At 43.6% G+C, this 20,088-nt stretch overlaps 3 protein-coding genes across 4 annotated transcripts in view; 1 reads left to right on the top strand and 2 right to left on the bottom strand.

Annotated features, from left to right (window-relative positions):
* The window catches only part of cyfip1 (cytoplasmic FMR1 interacting protein 1), a 41,220-nt gene extending 26,969 nt beyond the window's left edge, over window positions 1-14,251 (top strand). The window contains exons 18-31 of the mRNA XM_063891169.1: window positions 669-765; window positions 1,123-1,199; window positions 1,801-1,909; window positions 2,501-2,620; window positions 2,756-2,955; window positions 4,089-4,176; window positions 9,971-10,114; window positions 10,228-10,318; window positions 10,493-10,623; window positions 11,070-11,142; window positions 11,238-11,332; window positions 11,661-11,899; window positions 12,145-12,292; window positions 13,657-14,251. Of these exons, the coding sequence (XP_063747239.1) occupies window positions 669-765; window positions 1,123-1,199; window positions 1,801-1,909; window positions 2,501-2,620; window positions 2,756-2,955; window positions 4,089-4,176; window positions 9,971-10,114; window positions 10,228-10,318; window positions 10,493-10,623; window positions 11,070-11,142; window positions 11,238-11,332; window positions 11,661-11,899; window positions 12,145-12,292; window positions 13,657-13,821 (1,777 nt within the window). The 3' untranslated portion in view covers window positions 13,822-14,251. The remainder of the gene's footprint in view (window positions 1-668; window positions 766-1,122; window positions 1,200-1,800; window positions 1,910-2,500; window positions 2,621-2,755; window positions 2,956-4,088; window positions 4,177-9,970; window positions 10,115-10,227; window positions 10,319-10,492; window positions 10,624-11,069; window positions 11,143-11,237; window positions 11,333-11,660; window positions 11,900-12,144; window positions 12,293-13,656) is intronic.
* On the bottom strand, window positions 4,565-7,739 carry LOC134870067 (fibronectin type III domain-containing protein 9). Its single transcript, XM_063892079.1, has 2 exons — window positions 7,624-7,739; window positions 4,565-6,128 (listed from the first exon to the last, which is right to left on the bottom strand). Exon 2 carries the CDS (start codon window positions 6,062-6,064, stop codon window positions 5,414-5,416), a length of 651 nt encoding a protein of 216 aa, XP_063748149.1. The 5' UTR covers window positions 6,065-6,128; window positions 7,624-7,739; the 3' UTR covers window positions 4,565-5,413.
* Window positions 14,180-19,045, bottom strand: nipa2 (NIPA magnesium transporter 2). 2 transcript variants are annotated; one of them, XM_063891171.1, is made up of 6 exons: window positions 18,814-19,045; window positions 17,383-17,613; window positions 16,408-16,464; window positions 16,151-16,241; window positions 15,831-15,991; window positions 14,180-15,277 (listed from the first exon to the last, which is right to left on the bottom strand). In XM_063891171.1, the coding sequence occupies exons 2-6, from the start codon at window positions 17,519-17,521 to the stop codon at window positions 14,631-14,633; spliced, it is 1,095 nt and encodes a 364-aa protein (XP_063747241.1). In that variant the 5' UTR covers window positions 17,522-17,613; window positions 18,814-19,045; the 3' UTR covers window positions 14,180-14,630. The 2 variants fall into 2 exon arrangements, with proteins under 2 accessions (XP_063747241.1, XP_063747240.1); XM_063891170.1 differs by lacking the exon at window positions 18,814-19,045 and adding an exon at window positions 17,687-17,904.
* Window positions 19,046-20,088: the final 1,043 nt, after the last annotated feature.

Below are 20,088 nucleotides of genomic sequence, written 5' to 3'. Positions count from 1 at the left end.
TTGTACTTGAGTAAAGCAGAAGTACTCAGATCTTGTACTTGAGTAAAGTAGAAGTACTCAGATCTTGTACTTGAGTAAAGTAGAAGTACTCAGGTCTTGTACTTGAGTAAAGTAGAAGTACTCAGGTCTTGTACTTGAGTAAAGTAGAAGTACTCAGGTCTTGTTCTTGAGTAAAGTAGAAGTACTCAGATCTTGTTCTTGAGTAAAGTAGAAGTACTCAGGTCTTGTACTTGAGTAAAGTAGAAGTACCAGAGTGTAGGAATACTCTGTCACAGTAAAAGTATTCTAAATGTTCCTCCAGTGAAAGTAGAAAGTACTCTCCTCTAAATGTACTTAAAGTAGCGACAGTGAAAGTAGTCATTGTCTGATTGGTCCATTTCAGAATAATATCTCTGATATGTTTTATAATGATTGATCATTAAAGTGTTCTCAGAGCTGGTAAAGGTGCAGCTAGTTTGAATGGCTTTGTATACTGCAGGGTAGCTGCTGGATTTACTGCAGGTGAACTACAGTCTGATTTAAGGGGGATTATATTTACCATCATTAATCCTAATCTGCCTAGCAACTACAGGGATTAAATAACTGTAGTGGAGTAAAAGTACAGAGTAGCATAAAATGGAAATGCGTACAACACGTTGAAATGACTGTTTTATTGAACTCTCTTCCAGGTACGTCCTCTATCCTCTGGATCTGTACAACGACAGCGCCAACTACGCTCTGACCAAATTCAAGAAGCAGTTCCTGTACGACGAGATAGAGGCCGAGGTATACCGATCATTTTATAAGGTCTGATAGAGACGCAGCAAAGCAGGATGCCGCTTATTTTTATAAATGTGCTGTCAAACAAAGTCTACGCTTCCGTTTTCCACATCTGTTTGCAGCCACATGTGCAGGTCCAGTTGTAGTGTGTGTTTACAGTTCATGCCTCACACACACACACACACACACACACACACACACACACACACACACACACACACACACACACAGGTGAGGGTTGAACATGAAGTTGTTGAAAATGTTTACTACGGTTAAAAAGACTTGTTTTTTCTAAATGTCGTGTTTAATAAATGAGCTGTTCTTCTAACGCTCCTGTTGTTGAACCTGTTTCTGTGACTTCAGGTGAACCTGTGCTTCGATCAGTTCGTCTACAAACTGGCGGATCAGATATTTGCGTACTACAAGATCCTGGCAGGAAGGTAAGGGGGACATATTTCAATGTAACACACCATGCCGTGATGCAGGGGTATTGTGGAGTTCATGATGATGGATGGTTGTATAGTATCAAATACACCCATCTAAATGAGCTTGATTCAAACACACAGTTAATTCTCAATAATCAATAAAAAAACTGCTTAAAAATGTATTAATACGGCTGAAATATTAACGGCTTAAATAATAGGCCAAATGTAATTGATACATAGTCAAATAATGATGCATAAACTGTAAGCCTAGTTAGCTAACGGCAATGAGTGACAGTTATAATCCTTAGCAGAAAGTAAATAGTTGAAAAAGGCTAATTAGCTCTTTGTTATGACTAACGGTTCACTTTGTAAGGTAAAAGTGGTGAAAAACTATGGAAATCTGAAGCTAAAAGTAAGGCTTACCCTTTGAAATATGAGGCTTTACTTTCTCCGTTCGAGTAAAAATACAAAGATGCAACATTTTCCACTTTTTGTTCAACTTTCTCTTAGCTTTCAGTTAAAGGAAACACGTTAGCTTTAGTTTATCCAGTGAGGAGTGTTTATGTTGGGAGTCATTGTTGTAAAGCACAGGATAAACCCCCCCTCCTCCCCCCAGCCTCCTGCTGGATAAACGTCTGCGGTCCGACTGTAAGAACCAGGGCGCTAACATCCCGTGGCCGGCCTCCAACCGCTACGAGACGCTGCTGAAGCAACGCCACGTCCAGGTAACACACCTTCAGAGCGTTTGATTGAATGGTTTTCATTGATTTGATTTAGTCTCAGTCTAGAGGGAAATGTCCTCGTCTTAATTTAGACCAAAACAACAAACTTCTTTTCAGTTTAAGTCAACGGAAACTGTTTTCGAAATTCTGATTCTTGAACATTTCAACCAAAGTTCGCATGTGCTTTAGTTTCAGATCCAATAAATGCATGATTTAACTTTTGCATTTGGATTGTCCTTTGGTCAATCTTACTCCTAGGAAGGTCACTACCCCAGGGCCAAAGGCTCCATCTCACAAAGATAACAGAGTAATGTGTGATGTGGGGGGGTCCACTCCAACATGTAATGGGACTTTCTTTTGCTCATGGGAAACCCTTCTACCAATGTTCATAATAATCCAACCTCTAGTTTGTCTTTAATCTTAAAGAAACCCTCATTTTCTCAACACAAATAAGGAGTATTTTTAGTTGTTGATGTTATTCCTTTAACTTCAGTCATGTGACCTTGTCAGTGTCGCTCTTACTCTCTTACAAACAGCCGAACATGTCTTCTAGTTTTGGGGATGGATTCACTTTATCACTTCTGTGTCTTGTAGCTGCTCGGCCGCTCCATCGACCTGAACAGACTGATCACTCAGAGGATCTCCGCCGCTCTCTACAAGTCCCTGGAGCTCGCCATCAACCGCTTCGAGAGCGAGGACCTCACCTCCATCATGGTACACACTTCTCCTTTACTATCTGTCAGGGTTACCATAACGTGGGACCGATGTGCTGCATGTAGGGGGTTATTATCCAAGAGGAGTATGTATATTATTCTGGGTTTGTAATCCCGTGCATTCCCTGCCTCTCAGGAGCTGGAAGGTCTGCTGGACATCAACCGCATGACCCACAAGCTGCTCAGTAAGTTCCTGACGCTGGACAGCCTGGACGCCATGTTCCGCGAGGCCAACCACAACGTGTCGGCGCCGTACGGACGCATCACGCTGCACGTCTTCTGGGAGCTCAACTACGACTTCCTGCCCAACTACTGCTACAACGGCTCCACCAACAGGTGCGCTGTCGGAGGAAAATCCCTCAAAAACCTCTCTCTCCTAAACTCTGAGATCTGTTCGTAGGAGATGTGGTAGACACCACTGTATGCTGCCATCATAAAGTGCCTTTAGATACATCATAATGACATAATGCAGGCTTTAGGTGACTGATCAGGGTCTGAACTCACTGCTCCATAGCCGACCGATAACTTTTCACGGTACATTTTACATTAGATTAATTGCCATCTTGCACAATAAATGTAAATAACACGTTTATTGTTGTGTAACTTTCATTTAACCCTCCTATAGTGTTTTATTTGTCAGGTAGTTTACATATTTTTCTCTTCACGGTCTCTATTTAATTTATTTTCTACTCTGTTTGTGTAATCCTTTGTTTTACACGCTGCTGAAGGAAAACATTTCCCAATTTGGGATAATTAAAGTATATCTTATCTTTGACATTCAAAAGGACAACATCTGGAATCTAAAGCAGCATTTTACGGCCACTGTAGGTTCACATGAATATGGAGGAGAAGGGTTAAATTCAGAGGAAACACTCGGAAATTTAAGGTGGAAGTTAACGGAAATCATTTAGATGATCTCTGAGATAAAACAGAATCCCTGCAGATCTTTACAAAAATCCATAAAGGGATTCAACTATTCAGCATTTCTATCAGTTAGTTATTATTAGTTACTCATAGGCTGTAATATATGGAGAAAGTAAATAGAATTTAATTTATTTCTCTTTTTTTATTTGCAATTTAAAATAATTAGTTTAGATCGATTTACATTTCTGACTTTAGTCTCTGATTTCTTTCCTGGTAAACTTTTTCCCAGGAATTCTGAGAGTCCTTTCTTGCAAATTTACTTTTGGAATCTCAGAGATTATCCCTGTTTTTTTCCATTAGCCGTAACACACCGCGGATCCCTTGCACTCTTAGCATCCTAACCAGTTTAAACCTCCTGATATGTGGGTAAAATAAACTTGAACAGCCTCCTTCATATTCTGGAAATGAGCACTGTGACATTCTGTCTCTGCACACAATGCTCCTGCAGGTGTCTACAACAGGACTGTGTGTGTGTGTGTGTGTGTGTGTGTGTGCACTGCGTCCTCCTCATGTTGAATGTGTGTGTTGACCCGGTCTCTCTGCAGGTTCGTGCGCACCGTGCTGCCGTTCTCCCAGGAGTTCCAGAGGGACAAGCCGCCCAACGCCCAGCCTCAGTACCTGTACGGCTCAAAGGTCAGTGAGCTCCATTCTGCTGGCTTTCATAAGTGAGGGGAGGGTGTTTCATCGGACCTCCACCTCTCCTGTCAAATATATATAATATTTGTTCTATTAATTGAATAATTGCTACTTTGATGCAACGTTTAAAAAAAAAGTCAATTAATGACGATAAATCAAAATCCAGATATTTTCTATTTCATTTATTTTTAAACAAAACTTAATTTATAATCAGTGACATGTCAAATCAGTGACATGTCAAATCAGTGACATGTCAAATCCATGTCTAATAAAGGTCATTTTAAATAATTCAAACCCACTGCATCATACAGACCGTTTTCAGTGCAGATAATATGAACTCTTTCCTCTCATTTTCACTATTAATTTAATGTTCAATCGCCTTGCTGAATACTTTCTCCATTCGTAGTTTAAGCATTTGGTCTAAATATTGAGTCCACATGTGTGAGTCATTACATGTGGAGATGGATGAAGTAGGAAAGCATCACTGAGGGAAACGTGTGTAAACGGGACGGAAAGTGGAATAAATATGATCAAAATGTCTGTTATGAGCTGCTTATTTACAACAGAAATATTCAATGGGACAAATCATGAAGAACAAAAGCATGTGAGCGCACGGGAGCCTGTTAAATGAATGAGATTTATTCAAAGAAAACAATTCAATGACATTTCAATTAAATCTTTCTTTATTCATTGGAACAAATTGAACCCTTTTTGTGCTGAAAGCTGTTTCATTACAGGGAAATCTGAATTGGTTTTGAAAGTACCGCTACCGGAAATCACAATATTCCGTCAGATCAAAACATGTGGGAGAGAAACTCCCTCTGGAGGGAACACAGGGATTTTAGCCTTTGCAGACCGTTTACATGCACTAAAACCTATAGAACACACTGCAGAGAAGCAGAACAGAGCCTCTTTAAACACATTTCTGGGTCAGGGTGGGGCATGCTTCAAGCTCTTAGTGTGAGCAGGTTGGAGACGAGGCAACGTGCAAACGTATTAAAAATCGCATCAAAACTTTTGCTCTGGACAGGAAGAGAAGCTCCACGTGTTTGCAGAAATATTGAAAAGCTTTGCAGCACGATGTCGTTGATTCTTGTTCTTCCTCAACAAAAATAAGGACTTTAATTCAACCGTTTAGTTCCTTTATTCCCCGCCGACCCCCCCGGGCTGTGCATCGTTTCCCCGTGGATAAAATGTGAGATAACAATACCGCCATGACCTCAATCCAGTGGCTTCACACTGGCTCGGCTCCAGACAGCTTAGCCAGCGTCCGCAGCTCGTGCTCCTGGGTAATTACGTGGTTAGCGGCGTTAGCAGAGAGCAGGAGGGGGGCCGGGGGCTGCTGCTGCACCATGCCGCCGTTCTTCCCGCTGTCATCGCTGCTGCTGTTGGCATAGATCCCCGAGGACGGGTTCATGTCCTGCCGGTTAGCGATGCTGGTGATGGTGGTGGTAGTCCCCCCCTGGGGGGGCACGCAGCACATGGTGTGGACGCACCCCCACAGCAGCACGGCGGCGATCACCAGCAGCAGCACGCAGCAGGTGAGCCACACCCCCATGGCCAGCTCCCAGCCGGCCCGGTCGTGGGAGTCGCTGCTGTCGCTGGGCGTGCTGAACACCTGGCACTGGTCCTGCACCGGGTTGGCCGCCTGGCAGGTGACGCACAGGAAGTAGGCGGTCTGCGGGATCAGGTGGTGCAGGTGCGTGGTGGTCTGGCTGACGGGGATCCGCTCCTCGATCAGGAAGCTCTTGCGCTTGTAGCCCATCAGCAGGCTGTTCCAGTTGGGGTCGTACATGACGCTGTAGAAGGTGTCCACGCAGCTGGGGGACACGGGCCAGCTCACATGGGCCGAGGTGGCCGAGATGTTGAAGACCACGACACCCATAATGCACGGCGGCCTCTGTGGTGTTCCCTCAGGTGGTACAGAGTGTGCGTTCTCACAGTTAGACCTGGAGAGGAGAGAGAAAACAGAGAGACGCTGACGGGACGAGTCATGGTCCAGCGCTCCGTCTTTAACCTCTCTCCTTCCCTCCCTTGATTCTCCTTAGCAACAGTGTGTTATCGAGTATTAGTGACCTCTGAATTGACCAATCAGAATCGAGTATTCAACTGAGCCGTGTCATGTTAGAAAGATAAGCTCCGCCTCCTGAGTGTTGCATTCGTCTATATTAGGATTTTAGCCTCTGAAGACCATTTACATGCACCTATATAACACACTACAGGGAAGGGAAACCCCAGAAGCTCATAATAAAGAGATATAACTGAAAATAAAGTAACGTAACTTATTGGTGCATGGTTCACAGATGTTCTCTAGTAAATTTGGTAAAGAAATAAAGGATTGGACACAATTTGAATTGGTGGTAAATCTAAATATATATGGATGCTTTTCCAAGCTGAAGTTCCTACTCTCTCAAACCTTTGTAAGGAGTGTTAATACACAGTATTCCTACAGTACTTCCTGTGCTGTGTGTGTTTAAAGCCCTCTGAATTGCCTTATAATGGAAATAATGTCACGTCCCTCGAATAAAGCAAAACAAGCAAAGGGAGATTAGCGGCGGATAATAAGCATTGTCTGCAGGATTATCTGGAGGGGGGGGGGGGGGGGTGCACAGATGTTCAGAAAATGACATAATGCAGGATGATTTGTGAGGAGGCTCGTCTGGATCTGACCCTCTGGAGTCGCCTGACAGGTGGCGCTCCAAAAACAACATTTCAGACTTTTTAAGGATGAATCAACACTTTATATGTGAGCGGATTCTTAAAAAATACAAAATCTAAATCATTTTGTATTTGATTGAATAATTGCTGCTATGATGCATGATCTTAATTAAAGAAAAAAAGTAAATTAGAGACGATAAAAAAAATGTAGGCGACCAAAATCCAGATTAGATTTTCTTAAAGTTGTTTTTGCACAAAACTTAATTTAAAATCAATTTAAATTATGATAAATTCCTTTAACCTGACCTTATTGTTTATGTATTTATTATTATTATCTATTTTTTAATTCATTTATTAACATCATCTTTTCTCAGTGATCATGTCAAATCCATGTCTTTTAAACACAGTTCTAAATAATTAAGATCCACTGCATCATACGGACATATAGCGCCCTTTCTTATACAAATACTTCGACTCCTTTCACTTGTTTTTCTATGAATTGAATCTTCTATTAATCTGCTGAATATTTTCTCCATCATAGTTTAAGTATTTGGTAAAAAAATGGTCAGAAAATATAAAAACCTATTTAAATATCTTGTGTTTTCAGTCCAAAACCTAAAGAAATGAACTTAAATATGATATAAAACAGAGAGAAGCAGCACATTTGAGAGGCTGGAGACACTAATCCTGGCATTTATGAAATGGAAAATGACGTTAAGGACTAATTAACGATCGAACGATAGTTGGTTATCTTTTTTCTTGAGTTGAGAATATTGAGAGACTTACCAGAGCCGCGGTCAGAGAGACGCTCCCGTTATTCAGACATTGTATCGTCTAATCCTCTGACGGAGCAGAGATCGCTGTCCTCGTCTCAAACGCTGCTGCTGCTTCATGAGGAGGGGGGGGGGGGCTGGATTAAAGAGAGAGAGGGAGAGAGAGAGAGGGGGGAGCTGAAACCTTGTGTGGTGGGTGATCAAATGTAAAAGTGAGATTACCATTAATAGTGAGGAAATGGGAGACTTGGTAAATGGTGCTCTAACTGCTCATTTGCAAAAGCCTCCATGATTGCAGGAGGTACGTGTACACACATTTGAGGTGCTGTTGTGCACTGATACGGATCATCGATCTACATAAAGCTTTTTTTGTATTGATCATCTTTTTTATCCGAGGTTTTTCTGCCCTTTTCTTGAGCTTCTCGCTGTCCTTTTTAAGATGCATGTCTTTAACTATTCAAGTTTAGTTTCTTTATTGTCTTTTATTTTAGAATGATTTGTATTATTTACATTTCTCCTTTAAGAGAGGCCTAGTGTAAGGACTTCTTGACCTCTCCTGTTTCATCAGCATCTGCACCCTTTTATCAGATCTAAAAAATAACATTTAAATACTTTATTTAAAACCTCCTTCTTTATTCTCAGCTCAAATGAAAAGTCCTTTAGTTGAGGGTCCATCTGTCGGAGCATTTGTCCGGCAGTAAATCTGTGATGCTGCACAGATTGTGAATTCTGTAAATATTCACGGATCAACTTCCCCAGAGGATCTCAGTGGTCCCCCGGCTCTGGTGTTCAGTGAGCAGTTTCACTTCCACACCCGGCAGATCGAGATGAAAATGATCCTTTTTGCAAATGAACCGAACCATGAGCTCTCCTGCACTGCCACCCTCAGGATGAGTCAGTATGTGGTGTCTCTCCTGGGACATGTCTCCATGCTTTAGTGTCTCTCCTGGGACATGTCTCCATGCTCTGTGTCTCTCCTGGGACATGTCTCCATGCTTTAGTGTCTCTCCTGGGACATGTCTCCATGCTCTGGCGTCTCTCCTGGGACATGTCTCCATGCTTTAGTGTCTCTCCTGGGACATGTCTCCATGCTTTAGTGTCTCTCCTGGGACATGTCTCCATGCTTTAGTGTCTCTCCTGGGACATGTCTCTATGCTTTAGTGTCTCTACTGGGACATGTCTCCATGCTCTGTGTCTCTCCTGGGACATGTCTCCATGCTTTAGTGTCTCTCCTGGGACATGTCTCCATGCTTTAGTGTCTCTACTGGGACATGTCTCCATGCTTTAGTGTCTCTACTGGGACATGTCTCCATGCTTTAGTGTCTCTCCTGGGACATGTCTCCATGCTTTAGTGTCTCTCCTGGGACATGTCTCCATGCTTTAGTGTCTCTCCTGGGACATGTCTCCATGCTTTAATGCCCCCCCTGGACATGTCTCCATGCTTAAGTGTCTCTCCTGGGACATGTCTCCATGCTTTAGTGTCTCTCCTGGGACATGTCTCCATGCTTTAGTGTCTCTCCTGGGACATGTCTCCATGCTTTAGTGTCTCTCCTGGGACATGTCTCCATGCTTTAGTGTCTCTCCTGGGACATGTCTCCATGCTTTAGTGTCTCTCCTGGGACATGTCTCCATGCTCTGTGTCTCTCCTGGGACATGTCTCCATGCTTTAGCGTCTCTCCTGGGACATGTCTCCATGCTTTAGCGTCTCTCCTGGGACATGTCTCCATGCTCTGTGTCTCTACTGGGACATGTCTCCATGCTTTAGTGTCTCTCCTGGGACATGTCTCCATGCTCTAGTGTTCAGAAAGCTCTTTATGTCCCTCATCCTGTCTGTGCTGCAGTACCTCTTTTCACCCTCTGTCTGAAACCAGAGCGCAGTCTGCTCTGATTGTCTGTTGTGATTGGTCAACCGCTTACAGATGTCCCGCCCCTTAGCCTACAACATACAATGTGTTGGAGCACTATCCAATAGGAGCACGAGTGTTACATAGTTATGTCATTATGTTACAGATGTAAACAAAGGAGAGTGTGTGGGAGAGAAAAGGGATCTGAGCCTCTGCAGACCATTTACATGCACTAAGGAGAGGGAAATCCCCCAGAGAGCAGAATAGGGCCCCTTTAAATAGTAAAATGTGCATAACGATGTATCTGGTATCGTCTTTTTAATACAACAAATGTATTTAGACTTTCAATCCTGTGTCCCTGGAAGTGTTCACAGTGACTCTGCGCTTTTATGGACACTAACTCGCCCGCAGGAGCAAACTGTGGCTGTCAGTAAACAGCTGTTGATAAAGGAGAGGAGACCAGACCCTGTTGCATCATGGGGGTTTAAACTGTGTGTTTGTGTCCTCTGTGTGCAGACCTTGAATCTGGCGTACAGCAGCATCTTCAGCACCTACAGGAACTTCGTGGGCCCCCCCCACATCAAGGTGATGTGCAGACTGCTGGGCTACCAGGGCATCGCCGTGGTGATGGAGGAGCTGCTGAAGGTGGTGAAGAGCCTGGTGAGTGTGGGAGGAAGAGTGGGAGGCAAGGGTTTCAATCTGAGAGAGGCACCAGGCTCTATTTTGTCACCCCTGTCCCTGATCTGAGCTGCTGCTGTCCTTCTCGCTCACAGCTGCAGGGCACCATCATGCAGTACGTGAAGACTCTGATGGAGGTGATGCCCAAGATCTGCAGACTCCCCCGCCACGAGTACGGCTCCCCAGGTATGAAGTCTTACTTTTCCATCACAACCAGGACCAATATGGTTTCCGTTAGTCCTTCTGTCTGCAGGATTACAGGAGAACTACAGGCCTGGTGTAAGGGTGCAGCACGGGCCAGAGGAGAGACATCTTTTGGAGCGTCCTCTAACCGACAGTGTCTCCCCTCCTTCCTCTCAGGGATCCTGGAGTTCTTCCACCACCAGCTGAAGGACATCGTTGAGTACGCCGAGCTGAAGACGGTGTGTTTCCAGAACCTGAGGGAGGTCGGCAACGCCATGCTGTTCTGCCTGCTCAGCGAGCAGAGCCTGGTACGCTCAGGAGCTCTTCACTGTTTACATCATAGGTCATCAGAGGAGGGGGCTGACATATTTAATATTCCATTTGCAAGGAAAAAACTCACAAAATGATGAAAACAAAACCTGAGTATTCTCTGAAATGTTAAAGTTGAACATCGTTCCGTGTCTGACTTAAAATGACACAGCAAATCTGTAAGTCATACTACAAACATCTCCTTAAAAATGGACAGAGTTCCTAGATGTTATTCCTGAATATAGTCCAAGATGTCCTTCACAAAAGAGTATCATTCATTGCCAGGATTTTAGTTTTAAAGCAAACAAAAATCAAAGTATAAAGACTCAAGTATAAAGTAATTAGGTTAACTTTAATTTAACAGTGACACAGCGGGTAACCTTTAAGTTTGATATACTATTATCAGTAATTAAATCCCAGTGTTTTGACTCCCTGTGTCTCCCAGTCTCAGGAGGAGGTTTGTGATCTGCTGCACGCGGCGCCTTTCCAGAACATTCTGCCCCGGGTCCACGTCAAAGGTAAAAACACAGAAACCCTGAGAAAACAAACTCCTATTAATCCAATTACTGAGAAGAGTAATCTCTAAAACACGTCTCCTCTCCTCGCTGTGCAGAAGGGGAACGTCTGGACGCCAAGATGAAACGTCTGGAGGCGAAATACACCGCCCTGCACCTCGTCCCTCTGATCGAACGCCTCGGGACCCCCCAGGTACAACCGGGCTAAACACCCATCATAGAGAGGTGCAGGAATGACGGATTTTGAGGTTGACCCTGAAGGCAGCATCTCCCTAGTCCGATGGGATTTCTCCATGTGATTTATGTCGTAGTACAACACGTTAAGATCTCTCAGCCGGTGTTAACCACTGACCTTATTTAAACCAAAAACCCATTCAGAACACCATTGACTTCCAGACCAGGGAACAGGAAATGCTAAAATGCTGACTCATTCCAGGGTGTTAGGACTCATTCCTGCAGCTCTCTGTTGTCTTTACTTAAACAATGACTGACGCGTTTCCCCCGCCTCGCTTCTCCTTCAGCAAATCGCCATCGCTCGTGAGGGCGACCTTCTGACCAAAGAGCGCCTCTGCTGCGGTCTCTCCATGTTCGAGGTCATCCTCACCCGGGTGCGCGGCTTCCTGGACGACCCCATCTGGCGCGGCCCGCTGCCCAGCAACGGCGTGATGCACGTGGACGAGTGCGTGGAGTTCCACCGCCTCTGGAGCGCCATGCAGTTTGTCTACTGCATCCCTGTGGGGGCCCACGAGTTCACAGTGGAGTGAGTGCAGCACACACACACACACACACACACACACACACACACACACACACACACACACACACACACACACACACACACACACACACACACACACACACACACACACACACACACACACACACACACACACCAGCCCTATTGGAGACTTTTAATGACATTCCTTTTGGAAAATCTAGACTTTTAGAGTGACCCTTCCTCCCCACCTGTGATTAACCCCGCGCCCCCACCTCTGCGCTCCCCAGGCAGTGCTTCGGCGACGGGCTGCACTGGGCCGGCTGTATGATCATCTCTCTGCTCGGGCAGCACCGGCGCTTCGACATCCTGGACTTCAGCTACCACCTGCTCAAAGTGCAGAAACACGACGGCAAAGATGAGGTCATCAAGAGTGTGGTGAGTTAGGGGGGGATTGGGGGGGGGTGGCAGCAGAGATATGGAGTAATGTAGTTATAATTACGGTCTATGGTAGTCACATGTTCATTTTGATGCCATGAGAGAGACATCGCAAGGGAGAAACAAGCGATAAGAGGGCACGTCGAGAGGACAAATATTCAGAGACAATTTCACAGAGTTAAGTCGTATATTTACAGGAAAACAGAGTGTTTTGGTGATTAAAACAGGTCATTCACTAGAAAATACTCACAAATGTAGGAGATAAAAACTGGAATACATGCTGAGTCATACGAGGAAGAGGTCTTTTGTTCGTGTATCTTTTTAAATAAATGTTTCAAATGATTTTCAATTGAAGGGAAACATTGGGATATGCTCTGAGATTAAATTTGATCTGGCTTTCAAGTGGTCAATTAAAACGAAAGAAAACAGAACTTTATCTGAAACAAATTAGATTATTCTTAAATACATTTACAAATGTAAAAGATAAATGATGAATACACTTTGAAATCCTCCTTCAGTGCATTGCTGTCACACATCACTCAGTCACTCTGCTGTGACTCGGATACACAGAGGATGTTTGTAGAAGGAGAGGCCGCACAGATTTGTTGCTGTGTCAATAAAGTGCTCTGTGTTCACCTTCAACTGGAGTTACTCAATCTGTAAAGGACGCCCTTTTGTTGGCCAATACGTACGGTGGAGATGCAGCGTTTCATAAAAGGGACTGAAGATGGAAATGACCTTTTATTTTTAATCTGGCGTAAAGCGTCTCTTCTTCTGGAGATGAATGATCTTGATGCACGGTCCTTGTCTAATCATGATATAACTGCATGTTGCACGAGTCTACACTGCCACCATGGTGAATTGTGCTTATTGGCTGCATCTCACTATTTATTTAATTGCGCAGTACAATCTTTAATCTTACATCCTGTTGTCGCATATTGAACCCTTACTTGATCACTCTCAACAATCATTTAGCTTGTGTTTATTGGTGATTCAAACTGTTCATTTGATAGAAAATACTCACAAATGTAGGAGACAAAACTTGAATATATGCTGAGTCATACATCTGTAAGAAAATGGTTTCAAATAGACGATTTAATTGGAAACTAATGAATAAAACCCAAACTTATTGTTTATTCTCTGACCTGTATCCGGTCTAACAAAACACCTGCACTATTTCTCTCTAATTTAAACTGCTGTTTCATTTTGCACTATTTCTTCTGAGTTCTATTTCTTTTTATAATATGCTGCAGTGTTGGAGGACCTCGGGACCTGAGGTTTACTGTGCATCTGACAATTAAAAACCCTTGAACCTTGAGCCTAACCCCCCCCCCCCCCCCCGGTGTGTTTCTGCTTCCCTTCAGCCGCTGAAGAAGATGGTGGACAGGATCCGCAGGTTCCAGGTCATCAACAACGAGGTGTTTGCCATCCTGAACAAGTACCTGAAGTCCGGGGACGGGGAGAACATGCCGGTGGAGCACGTCCGCTGCTTCCAGCCGCCCATCCACCAGTCCCTGGCCAGCAGCTGAGGAACACCCTGAGTCAGCTGGGAGAGAGGGAGAGGTCGGGAGGAGGAGGAGGGAGGAGGGAGGAGGAGGAGGGGCCACTTTTCTTTTTTTTGTCAGAATTATTTTTTTGTATTCACTTGTGCCTTATCAGAAGGGAATAGATGCTCCCCTTTTTGGACGACTATTCTTTGTTTTATACTTGCAGAAAGCTTTAGATCAGGGAGGTGGAATGAGTTTTATCAGATACTATTTAAGGGGTTTGCAGTGGTGGAGTATTCATGGTGGAGAGGACCGTATTTTAAGGGTGGAGGTGTTATTTTCTATATCGTTGTGCATGCTAAATATTTTAAAGGAAATTGAAAAGTAACAACGCTCATACTCGTGTTAAGCATTTATTCACTGTGCCTTCAATTGTTTTAATCATTTTAATTCAATAAATATGTAACAAATCTGTTGGTTCACCTCGAGAACGTTATGTAAAAACAACTTCAAAACGACTTCCAACGGAAACTGTTGTTACCTTCAAGTATCACGAAAAAAAAAACAAATCATAGTGAGCGTCCTTTTTTAATCAGCAGGACTTCATATAGAATATATATTAAACATTTGAACCTTTGATTTATAGAAAGTAAGTCAGTGCATGAGTATGCATGTACATATAACAAAACTTCTGTTAAAAAACTCATATTTACAGCGCTACGGAGGAATGAAATTAAGTTCTAGGGTTCAGAGAAAGTAAGGCAAATGAAAACGTTAAATACAATCCGCTGGTCCGAGCCGCTCCCCTCACAGTTGATTGTCTCTTTGTTGTCGAGTCAGTAAAGACTTCCTCAGTGATCTAAAGAGGAAGTCATCGCCCCGTTTCTCCTGGAGACGCTGTCAAACGGCAGCCCCATCTCCCGGTCCTCCATGTCCTCCGTGGACTCGTTGTGCAGCAGCTCGTAGTGCGACGCCACGCCGTTCGCCGCCGGGCGCTCGTCCTTCCTCATGGACACGGCGAGCGACGCCAGGCTGACGCTCACGTCCTTGAAGGCGTGCAGCAGGAAGATGCCCACGATGATGGTGAGGAAGCCGCTCAGGGTCCCGATGACGTCCCCGGCCCCCATGTGGCCCCACTCTTTGAAGAGGATGGCGGAGCAGGAGAGCACCGAGGTGGTGAAGAACACGTAGTAGATGGGCGTCACCAGCGAGGTGTTGAAGATGTCCAGCGCCTTGTTCAGGTAGTTGATCTGCGTGCTCACGCAGGCCAGCAGCCCCAGCAGCAGGATCCAGGCCAGCGGGTTCCCCACCACGCTCTTCCCGGAGATGGCTTCCTTGATGGCGATGCCCAGGCCTTTGACGCAGGACACCGACAGCGCCCCGATCACCGAGCAGATGGTGATGTACACCAGGATGTTGCTCTGACCGTGACGGGGGCCCACCACGAAGATGAAGATGAGCGCCACGATGATGACCAGCGTGGCAAAGAAGAAGAAACCTGGGGGGGAACGGGTAGCAGGAGGAGGAGTTAGAAGTGTTCCGTACAACAGTGCATCAACGCAAAGGTAAAAGCATTTGTAGATATTTCTTTATTGAATTTTTTATTTTGAGAAAAACCCTTGAATATTCTGATCGTTTAAGGTCATAAATGAGCGGTAATCAACTCTTGATTCTGAGATTAAAGTCTCAATATTTATTTTATTTGTGCATTTAATGGGGGGAAATCTGACCTCCTACACCCTCCCCAGGCAAGAGAAGACAAAGAGATATTGTATCCCTCTTGTCTGAATTAAGGATAAATTAAATGCCATAATAAGCGCTATAGGCTTTTTCTGAAGTCTTTAAAGAGGAAATAATCTGCTCATTTTCAGGTTCATATATTTGGAATCTGTGCCTCTACTGTGTGGGGATTTTAACCTTTGCAGACCCTTTACATGCACTAAAACCTATAGAACACTACAGGAGAGGGAATATGTCCTCTCTTATACTATGGTTCAGCGTTATGGGGCAGTGAGCGTTGCTGACAGGAAGATTCCCGGCTCGTCCTGTACCTGGGTCGACCAGTTTCTCGGCCATGTGGTCCAGGCTGCTGATCTCCTCCTCCTGCGGGGCGTGGATCACCATGGTGGTGGAGCCCAGGATGCTGAGGAGGCAGCCCAGCTTCCCGTGGAGGTTCAACCGCTCCGTCAGGAAGTAGGACGACAGCACCGCACTGCAAACACAGAACAGCACACACAGTCAGAACAGCACACACACAGTCAGTACAGCACACACACAGTCAGAACAGCACACACACACAGTACAGGAGAGTCAAACATTTACAAATAGGTAGAAAAGCTGATCCTCTGAACTCCTGCAGCGGTATCTTTACCTGACGAGCACGCTGAGGGCTCCCAGCGGGGTCACCAGGGTCGCCGGAGCGAAGGCGTACGCTGCAAAGTTCGCTGCCTCGCCGGCTCCCACTGCGAGTAAACAACACACACTCCGTAAGACACGTGTTGTGATGACAGGCAGGCAGAGCACCGCTCCAAGTAACTTAAACCCAGTTTTAATCTCCACGTCTACACATTCTTAACCTAACCGGCTCTATCTGATCACAGTTTTCTCCTCCTGCGTGTTTTTACTTACTTGATAACAGACCGGCCCACCACAGCCACTCCTTCAGATATGCATGACCCCCCTGGCCTGGAGAGGAACAAAAACATATATTAAAAACATTTGAATCCATTCTTTGAATTACATTTGCATGTAAACAAAACAAGGAGTCCACACACAGCATGCAGCAGCTGCAGAGGGTCTGGGGAACAGGAGGAGTTCCTGTTTTTATGCACGCTCAGAAAGTAGGGTAGAACAGTCTGGGAATAAAGGGGGTCTGTGTTTAATTTCTCATGTGCAGATCTTTTAACAAACCATGAGCAGACATTGTTATAAACCCTTGATATAGATATAAAAAAAGAGGCAATTTTGTTCAAATTAAAGTAAACTAGTTCTTGAACTTTCACTGAATCACAACAACACAATTCTCTATGAGCCCTCCCCCCCCTCAAAATAAAAGACTTCTATAGGCCTGTATATCCCCCTTTTCAGATGTCATTCAAATGTATTTACCCCCCCTTAATAGGACAACTTTAGAAAAGGGTGATGGATTTCACCCTAAAAAGAAAAGTCACGAGAGGTTTTTTGATTCTGAAGTTGTTAATTATTCCCTACAGCTCGACTTCCCTGTGAAAACTTCCTGGTGCACACACAAACACACACCTTTCAATAAAACTAAGAAAGCCTGAAATGTCGGTTAAGTGTTTCCTCCAGGTGTGCCTCTACCTGTTCGGCTACTCAGCTTTCAGCAGGGAGTGCCTTCACCGCGCTGACAGTGTGTTCCCTGTTTAAGGGTATTTTTGAGTGAGGTGCGTTGCTTCCTCAGTGAGGTGCGTTGCTTCCTCAGTGAGGTGCGTTGCTTCCTCAGTGAAGTGCGTTGCTTCCTCAGTGAGGTGCGTTAGCTTCCTCAGTGAGGTGCGTTGCTTCCTCAGTGAGGTGCGTTGCTTCCTCAGTGAGGTGCGTTGCTTCCTCAGTGAGGTGCGTTGGTTCCTCAGTAAAGATCAGTACCTGCTCGCATGGACCCCTTCCTGGCCAGTCGCAGAAGTCCTTTCTTCTTCAGGATGAAACTCCCTCCGATGAAGATGCTGGAGCTGACGGCCAACCCCAGGCCGATGTAGAAATCATACTTCCCCCGGTCCTCACCCATAGTGAGGCTGGTTGTGTTGGTGTGGTCTGTCACATTTACGAGCAAACAGTGCAGGTGCTTGCCTAAATGACAGTCCCGTCCAGCCCACACACCTGAGAGCAGAGACCAAGTAAGACACGCCATTTATTAACAGCTGCTGCGGGAAATAAAGTCCAAAAGACCTACCGTCGCCACAGCTGATGTTACAAAAGTGATCCACCATGATTTGATGTTTGGTATTAATCCATCAGAGTAACTCTTACAACTAACTAGTTTCAGCTCATCCCATACTAGAAGTGACCAGGGAATGCCAACAGGTTGAGAGGGAGTTGTGCATAACAAGCCTTGTGAAACTCAGTCAGCAGCTATGTCAATAAAACCTTTCCAACAGAGGAATTCAGGGAGTGACACCGCTGAGGGCGTGCTCAGGTGATATAATAAGCAGGAACTTCATTTGGAAATGCAGCTGGACAGTGCTGTGCAACACTGATTCTTAAAAGTGGGGTTTTATATCATCACATAAAAGATGTTTAAAAAAGGCTAGATAAATAGACAAGGGATATATGCTATGAATAATGGATAAAAAGTATTACTCTAGAAAACTAAAAAGGTATATGAATAGATAATAACAAAAATATAAAAGAAAAAAATACATTTTAAGATAATATAATTATAATAATCAAACCTACTGATTGATAATAAATAATGATACTTAAATTACAGTAAAAATAATATAATCTAAATAAGATATAACATACAATTATTTAAAAAAAGTAGTAATATATAACAATTGAAAAATAAAAAGAGAATTCAATCAATTAAAATACATTATTTTTAAAAGTGCAAAGCAAAGTGCCAAAACACAGTTGTGAGGCCTGCATTAAGAAGCCATTATTAAAAAGGCACATCGAAAGACATTCCACTAGCTTCTCTCATCAGCCTGGTAACTGATAGGTTTGTTCCGTAGCATTTGGGCATAATTGACAAAGGCAACATCCGCGATCTTATGTCGGTTGTTAATGAAATAAACCGACAATAAACAGCCTGTTTTCTTAATAACACTGTTATAACATGCCAGTACACTACTCACAGTGAAAGGGGCATTGTTGGGGGGCCAAAGCATGACACTTTAATCACACTATAAGCATTTAAGTGTGAGTATTTCCCTCGATAGCCACATTAGCTTGTATTAGCTCGACGGCTAACTAATTGGCTGGCTAGCGAAGTCAGTTGGCCTCAAGTTAAATAAAAATAACTCATTTAACGGCCATTGGTTTGGTTAAATAAGTTAAACCGGAGTGGAAGTACATTACCTGTCCAAAAGGTAGATGCCCGCTGGTTTCCCCACAACAAGAGCAAAGTGGAATAGCTAGCAGATTAGCTTGTAGCTAGCCTACTTCCGGCTTCTGAGGATCCACATCCTACGGTTCATCAGCAGGAGATCCGCTGAACGACTGCCGCACGGAGAGCTTCTTCTTCTGCTTATCAGAGCAGCAGCGCCCGCTGAACTGTGAGCCCTCCGGAGGCTGAAGTCCAGCAGCACACTGATCATACAAACACACATAGTATTAACCATGATGAACCTTTATTGCACTCATTAAGTTATTTAGATTAAAAACATAGAAAAGATGTGTGCAAAGTACCTTTTTTAGTACAGTTTATACATACTATACTTTGTGGTTTAGGTCCTTTATATTTATATACTTGCTGCTGTTTATTTTATTACTTTTAGACATTTTTGTTCCACTTTTAAGGTGTTTCATGACTGAAAGCACTGCTGCTGCTGCTGCTGCTGCTGTTACTAAATCATTTCCCTATTTATTAACCATGAGTAATCTTTATTGCAGTCATTAAGTGGTTTGGATTGTCTGAAACATTATGCAACTAGATTGTATGATTACTTATAATTCCTCTTTTGCATTTGTAATGATAAAGTAAATAAACAACAATATATTATCTCTTTGCATTTTATATACCAGTACTTAATGTTATACACTTGTTTAATTCAGATTGTATTATTGCGCAATACATCATTTATTGCCTTGTTCATATATTTTATGTGCATGCATTTTGAGGAAATTGTTACGGACCAACATAAATCACTACTACTGTTATTCTCAACTCCACAATAATACAGCACGACCTGTAGTAAAAGCCTTGTTTATTCAAAAGTGTGTTCATTATAACAAACAGCATTTTAATATGAACAGCAGGTGAGGAATTAAACCTTATACTTTAATGAAAGTATCATATCATTAAAAACAAACAACATTTATAGTAATCTTTATTAGAAAAGTAAAAATACATTTAAACCCGTGATATGTTTGGGTTGTTTTTGTGATGGAATTGCTATTTCTGACAAAGATAGAAATGAGTGTAAACATCGTATATAAATACATAGTCCATTATCAAATGTATAACCATGAACTAATACCATGACCCAGTTAACATGTTTATATTTGGTATATTAGACATAGAGATCATTCAGTCATTGTTAACACTTGCCTTCTTCACAACTCCAGGACGAAGGAGGCTGCTTCTTAAGTTACACTGAATAATTCACAGGCTCACTGAATAAGTCAAAGTGT

The sequence above is a fragment of the Eleginops maclovinus genome, chromosome 9, assembly GCF_036324505.1.
Source record: "Eleginops maclovinus isolate JMC-PN-2008 ecotype Puerto Natales chromosome 9, JC_Emac_rtc_rv5, whole genome shotgun sequence".
Classification (NCBI taxonomy): Eukaryota; Metazoa; Chordata; class Actinopteri; order Perciformes; family Eleginopidae; genus Eleginops; species Eleginops maclovinus.
Note: the sequence above shows the minus strand (reverse complement) of the source record. Positions and strands in the feature narration are given on the sequence as shown.

Coding starts and splice junctions, on each gene's coding strand:
- LOC134870067 (XM_063892079.1), bottom strand. CDS start 6,064: ATGGGTGTCGTGGTCTTCAACATCTCGGCCACCTCGGCCCATGTGAGC.
- nipa2 (XM_063891170.1), bottom strand. CDS start 17,723: ATGGTGGATCACTTTTGTAACATCAGCTGTGGCGACG. Junction 16,465..17,382: donor GAAGGGGTCCATGCGAGCAG/GTACTGATCTTT, acceptor GTTCCTCTCCAG/GCCAGGGGGGTCATGCATAT. Junction 15,992..16,150: donor GCCCTCAGCGTGCTCGTCAG/GTAAAGATACCG, acceptor CTGTGTTTGCAG/TGCGGTGCTGTCGTCCTACT.